Source organism: Oryzias latipes, chromosome 13, assembly GCF_002234675.1.
Source record: "Oryzias latipes chromosome 13, ASM223467v1".
Taxonomy (NCBI): Eukaryota; Metazoa; Chordata; class Actinopteri; order Beloniformes; family Adrianichthyidae; genus Oryzias; species Oryzias latipes.
In genome coordinates, this window is record NC_019871.2 from 2,894,812 (window position 1) to 2,900,889 (window position 6,078).

General features: G+C 39.9%; 1 protein-coding gene across 3 annotated transcripts; it reads right to left on the reverse strand.

Moving 5' to 3' along the window:
- Positions 1 to 1,739: 1,739 nt before the first annotated feature.
- Positions 1,740 to 4,856, reverse strand: eif3k (eukaryotic translation initiation factor 3 subunit K). 3 transcript variants are annotated; one of them, XM_020708021.2, is made up of 9 exons: positions 4,678 to 4,856; positions 3,723 to 3,821; positions 3,522 to 3,642; positions 2,827 to 2,904; positions 2,669 to 2,735; positions 2,510 to 2,587; positions 2,298 to 2,423; positions 2,132 to 2,182; positions 1,740 to 2,025 (listed from the first exon to the last, which is right to left on the reverse strand). In XM_020708021.2, the coding sequence occupies exons 1-8, from the start codon at positions 4,737 to 4,739 to the stop codon at positions 2,151 to 2,153; spliced, it is 663 nt and encodes a 220-aa protein (XP_020563680.1). In that variant the 5' UTR covers positions 4,740 to 4,856; the 3' UTR covers positions 1,740 to 2,025; positions 2,132 to 2,150. The 3 variants fall into 3 exon arrangements, with proteins under 3 accessions (XP_020563680.1, XP_004075263.1, XP_011480504.1); XM_004075215.4 differs by lacking the exon at positions 1,740 to 2,025 and having other exon boundaries at positions 2,112 to 2,182; positions 2,827 to 2,901; XM_011482202.3 differs by lacking the exon at positions 1,740 to 2,025 and having other exon boundaries at positions 2,112 to 2,182; positions 4,678 to 4,855.
- Between the last annotated feature and the right edge of the window lie 1,222 nt (positions 4,857 to 6,078).

Here is a 6,078-nt window from a genome sequence, read left to right on the forward strand (position 1 = left end):
CACAGAAGGAGCTGAGCCCCCCACACATACAGGTAAAGGAGCTGAAGCCACGCCCCCCACACAGGTGAAGGTGTGGCTTCTCTGTCGGTCATGATTTGCTGTTGATCGATGAGGAGCAGCTTAAAAATGGAAACTTAAGACTTTATTTCTGCATTTATGAATGGATTTCAGATTTTCCTAGAAAACTCTAGAGGCGCTTATGACAGTTTAATTACATTTAAAACCTTAAAAAAAAACTTTCGTTATTGTTACTTTGGGTGAGTGTTCTGTTAATGAAGGTTCTGTTAATGTTCTGTTAATGACGCGCTCTGTTAGTCATTGTTGTTTAATCTACGCAGTTGAATTTTTATTCCATTTTCACATCTGTCATTGTGACGTCATGTTGGAAATATTTTTTTAAATCAGCATTTTGGCTCCATCTGAAGTCACACAATCACATCATCAAATCTTTATTTTAATTGTACTTTTTTTCAAAATAAATCAAAGCACAAAGATTTTAAAAAACACATTTTTAAAATGTTTTTTTTTAATCCTTACTCCCAGAGTTCTCAAAAATGACGTTTTAGGAAACTCCTGACATCACAAGTTCAACACAAAGGGGTCTGAAGGTGGTCTTTTATTTTGAAAATTCAGCTGATATTTTCTCTCTGGGTCTTTTTAGCTTTCATCTCCGAAAATCTTTTCATAATGCTATATGTTCAGATGTTGTAGAATCGACTTTGTATTAAAATGTGGACTCCATGCATCCCTCATGTCCCCGCGGTTGCTGGTTCATCTCCCCCTGACTGTCTGCGGCGGCGCCTCGACTCTCGTCTTCCTGTCTCTGTTCCATGAACGCATCCTCCGTTTCCATTTCCTTTAACGAGCTCCGAGAAGAACCTGCATTGTGTTTTTTTTCTGTTCCAGACAAATGCGATGGCATAAAAAAAAAAAAAAGAAATCCTCTAACTTACTAAAAAAGTCTGAAGGTATTTAAAAATTCTGCAACTTTTTTCCAATTGTTGACATTTTTTCCGGATTTTTCTCCCAGAATGCAGCAGCACCTGACCTGACTTTACATGCAGATAATCTCTGCACGGTCTAACAAAGAAGTTTACTTTAAAAACGTCTTTTTTTTCTACCTAGTTCTATTTTAATCATGAATTATTTCAGTTAGTTCATTAAAAATGGTGAAACTTTAAAGATGCAAAGTTAAAAAAAAAACTGAAATAAATGTTCCTTAATGTGATCAACTGAATAAAATCTTCAGATGCATCTATATTTACCAAAAACAATTTCATTTTGTGACACTCATACAACTTAAATAAAAATGTTGTTTCTCTTTCGGCTTTTTCCCATCAGGGGTCGCCACAGCGAACAAGTCGCATGGTAAATTTGGCAATGTTTTACGCCGGATGCCCTTCCTGACGCAACCTTCTCAAAGCAACCGGGCTTGGGACCGGCACAGAGGTAGAGAAGGGAAACTTCTTAAATAAACAACTTAAGTTTATTCTTATTCAACTTAAGTTTATTCTTAAGTTAAACAACTTAAATAAAAATAGCAGAGTTAATTTAGAGCACAATCTCCTGGAGGAGCTGCTCAGTGGCTCTGTGGTAGAGTGTCTGCCCAGACATTGGGAGGTTGTGGGTTTAAATCCAGCTGGGTCATAAAAATCATCTGGAATTCCTCCGTGCTCCAGGCTGGAATTCGAGGGTTGAACCGTCCCAAATGTAAAGAGCAAATTTCTCACACACACGCGTGACCATTGACAGGCTTTTATTTTGATAAAAACAGGAAAGCCTGAGCAGATCCTCACCTAAATCCCACACCGGTTTTCCATAATTCACTTCATGAAGTCCCACTGCTCTGTTGGAATATGTACAGAGCTCAAACGAAATCATTTGGGATCATTTCCAACACCTTCACGTGAGGGGGCGGGGCTTCTCATCACAGCCACTTCCGGATTCTGATGCCGTCAAGTCAGCAAAAACCCGATCAGGTCAGAGAAGAGGCGACCCCTCGGGATCAAACGGAGGAGTGTGATGCTGTGAAAAACCACCTGGCTGATGACTCAGCACATCAATAAACATGAAACAGCAAAAAGTGCACATTAAAACCAGACAAATCCATCGGTTTTTGGTGATAATTTACTTTTATTAAGCTGTTTTTCTCACTGAGATGTGGCCATGATGCTGGAAACACCTGCAGACAAAACAAACAGCAGGAGAACTTCTTCAGACGGGAGACGAAACACGTGAAACCTGGAAGGTTCTGCTTCGTCTCGGCGGAGATCTCCAGAAATAAAAGCTGGACTTACTCTCAAAGTCGATCTTCTCCACAATGTTCTTGGGCTTGATGCTCTCCTCCTGGTTGTAGATGAAGATCTGCCCGTCCTCGTTCTCCGTCCAGCCGTATTTGTTCATCCACACCTTCACCTGCGTGTCTGCAGCAGGAAGCGGAAGCAGCTTCAACACCTCCGACCGTCGCCAACGGCGGATCAACCGGCGGATCTGGTGGATCGGTTCTTACCCAGCGGGTCTCCCAGCATCTCAGCCAGTAACCGGTGGTCAATGGTCTGGTAGGTGATGCCCACCACATGGCAGATGACTGCAGAGGAGGAGGAAGACGCTCAGAGACGTGTCTCCTTCGGGTCAGAGCCGTCGTCGTCTCCTGTAAGGCGATACTCACACTTGCGAACGGAGTCCTCGAAACCGGCGATGCCGTCAATGAGCTCCCGGTTCTCCTCCAGACTCGTCTGACAGGAGAGAAGAGCCAGAGAAAAGTTTCATTTCTTCACAGACTCCAAAGTCTGGAGATCTGATCCGAGAACACGATCTGCACCGCACCCAAAAGCTCTGGAAGTGGCAGGTCTCCAGCAGGTTCCCCAGGTAGAGGATCTGCCTGATGGGGCGCTCCTCTTGCTGCGACACTGTAGTCAAGGAAACACTCCCCCCCATCCCAGGTCAACCTAAGAATTATTCACTTTTAACCAACCAGCTAGTTATTCTCCAGAAATGAGACCTCGCTGTTAAAAAGCTAAAAGAAAAACCTCAGCTTTTATTCACATTTGAAAAAAAAAAGTGGCCAAAGTTAACAACAGTAACGGGGTTGACTCTGATTGTTATATTGGTACTACAGACCCCCTCCAATGAAAATGGAGTTCCTGGTGTCCACCAGAAGACTCTCCACCACAAAGACCCACTCCAATGTTTCTAACATGTTTTTCTGACGACGAATAATAAGAAAATGAAGCTCAAAACTGCATTTCTGAGTATTTCTTTCTTTAAATCGTCGTGAATCAGGAAAAATGCCGTTTGTTGAAGATCATAAACAGAAACTATGCCAGAAGAAAACAACAGTGTTTTTTTTATTTTGGCTGAAAAAGTTATAATCATAATTAAAAAAACCACTGGGAACGCTTTGAGAATAGATCAGAAGATGATCGGAGTGGGACTTTAAACTGACAGAAACACTAAAAACCTTAGAAGATAACGAAGCAGAAGCTGGTCTGATCTCAGACTGAAGAGCAACAAAAGGATACGTGTGTCTGGTCGATCATGCACTTGCAGAGAGTGAAGTCTGTGTGCGGCAGGTTGGTGAGCGCCTTGAGCAGAATCTGCGCGGTCACCGGAGTCTGGAAGTAAGCTGGGTTGAACTGGTACCTGCGGGTTCAAAGGGGAATCTGTCATCTCACGACGGGAAACCCGAGCGTCGCACCGACCCGAACGCAGCGGCAGCTTACAGCTTCAGCACGGCCAGGTTGGCCTCCAGGTCGTAGGCGTTCTCCCTGGCCTGCGTGTCCACGTACTGCTCCAGTGTGACGAGGTTTTCTGGGTTGTACCTGTGAAGATGCACAGAAGCTGGGAGTTTACAAGCCATAACTGCTGCTACTGTAAGGAACGTTGGTCCTCTGGGATGTTTTTCATGCATTTTTACGAGAAAGTCAGCCCACAGATGTGCAATAAAAAGGGGTTAAATCCCCCAAACAAAGAGACCTTCACAGCATCAAAACAGAAATCAAACTTAGTTTAAGGCCCAGCGGGTTCTACATTTTTGATTCACCAGTTCATTATTTTTTTAATAGTTTAGTGGTAGAAAACCGTTTCAAAATAAAACTAAAAAAATTAACTTTTTATGATTTAAAAGCTGTATTACATTAAAAAATATTAATGCTATTGATTTTTTTATTATTATGGTGGAATTAAATTGCATTATTATATTTCAAATCAGACCTTTAGTTTATCTGTACGGACATTATTTAAAAGACAACTCACATCTGTCTAAGTTGATCAGTCATCACAAAGCAACAACATACAGATCGATATGATCATCTTAATGCATCCATAGCATAATTAATTTACCTAAATGAATCTGTTTCTGCACTTAATACTTTCTGATGTTCAGTTTCTTTATGATTATTAAGAGTAACTTTACCTCTAAATTAGGGTCTATTAATAATTAACTTAAGTATTTGGTTCCGGTCAAGATCCTGAAAGTAAAGCCAATCTATTATGGCATTTACATTTAAAAAATAAATGTAAAACATTTTTTTACGCAAATGACATTGATAAAACAACTTCAATTTAAAGAAATTAATTGAAAGTTTTTAATTTCGACGAGTCTCTCAAACGTTAGCAAACAAGAAGCTAAGCTAGCCCTCGCGCCCGTTTTCCTCTTCTCTCTCGTTGGATTCATACCTGTCGATCCCCCGTAAGAGTCTCCCTACTGTCGCCCTCATCTGCTCGAACGACGAAGCCATCTCTCCAGATGTTTAACAAAATACTTTCAGGTAAAAAACAGATGTATCTTTGCACGTGCACCGCTAAAAGAGAAAAAGACCCAAGCCGGAAGGGAAAAGAGGTCGGACCGGAAGCATGAACTGAGTAAATGCGAGAGAACCGGGTTTACCAAAATAAAAGTCCGTACACAAGTTTGACTTTTTTTCTGGTCTGATTTTCTACTTGAGGGAGACAAATCAAAAGTTTCTTTTAAATTGATGGCATTACTTCCAACCCTTAAACAAATCATAAAAAAGATTTGTATTTCATTACTGCCACTTTGAAACTACCAGTGTATTCAATTTTGAGAATCTAAAAAGTTTTGTGCATTTTATGGATTCTGTAAGGTTGTTATTTGCTGCATTTTGGAAAAGGAAACCTTTTTTTATAAAATATATTTTTTGACTGACTTCCCCACTCTTTGAAACAATACACATTTAGGTCCATTATAGATATGGTGCTTCTCAATAAGCAGCAACTCACACTACTGTGCAGATGGAGCCAAGACAGACCTTCAGGTTCCAAAAAATTGAGTTTCTTTGGCCTTGATGACCTTGTCTTTTGCAGAGAACATTTAGTCTGGCCTCAAAGGCCTTTCAGAGAGGAGATGAGTAATGCATAAAAAATAAAATAAAAGTTCCACCCTCTTGGCTTTGCTGTTGAAGCGTTGTGACTGTAAACACTGCTCTGAAAATAGACCTTTGTGAGATGTCAGCCACTTCATCTGTGTATTCATTTTGTGTTGTTTTAATCTCTACATTTCTAGAAAACAAAGAAGAAAAACTGAAAAACTTGTCATTCAACCTTTCAGTTTAGTTACATGAAAAGGTTTTTTTTTTCTCTCAGACATAATTTTGTTTTCTAAAACTGTCTTTTAGTGTTTTTGGTTACATTTAGAAGGGAAAAAATATAAATCTAACTTTTAAAAATTGTGTTAAGAATAAGACGCAACATGTTGGCCACATCAAAATAAAGAGAAGTCTGAAAAGATGCAAAACTATCAAACACCTTCTTTCAGTAATATTTCCTTCTTTTCTTTTTAAATCCTTCTACAACGAAAGCTTTTTTCTCAAAACGGAAGAAATTAAGTTAAACTAAAAAATTTGAAACGTCCGAACGGGGTCTTGAACCAGCGACCTCATGCACCAACACTTCCCTGTGTATTTCAATGGAGATAAATCCTTGAAAATCCTGGAATATCTTGAAAAGTTGAAGGATTTGAAAAACCAAAAGCCATAGCAGGAATAAGCTGAAAGAGCTGAACATTTTAATAGTTGAATGGTTAAAAATAGTTGAAAATTGTAGAAGGGGTTAACTGCC

Coding starts and splice junctions, on each gene's coding strand:
- eif3k (XM_020708021.2), bottom strand. CDS start 4,739: ATGGCTTCGTCGTTCGAGCAGATGAGGGCGACAGTAGGGAGACTCTTA. Junction 2,588..2,668: donor CGAGGACTCCGTTCGCAAGT/GTGAGTATCGCC, acceptor CCTCCTCTGCAG/TCATCTGCCATGTGGTGGGC. Junction 2,424..2,509: donor GATGCTGGGAGACCCGCTGG/GTAAGAACCGAT, acceptor TTCCTGCTGCAG/ACACGCAGGTGAAGGTGTGG.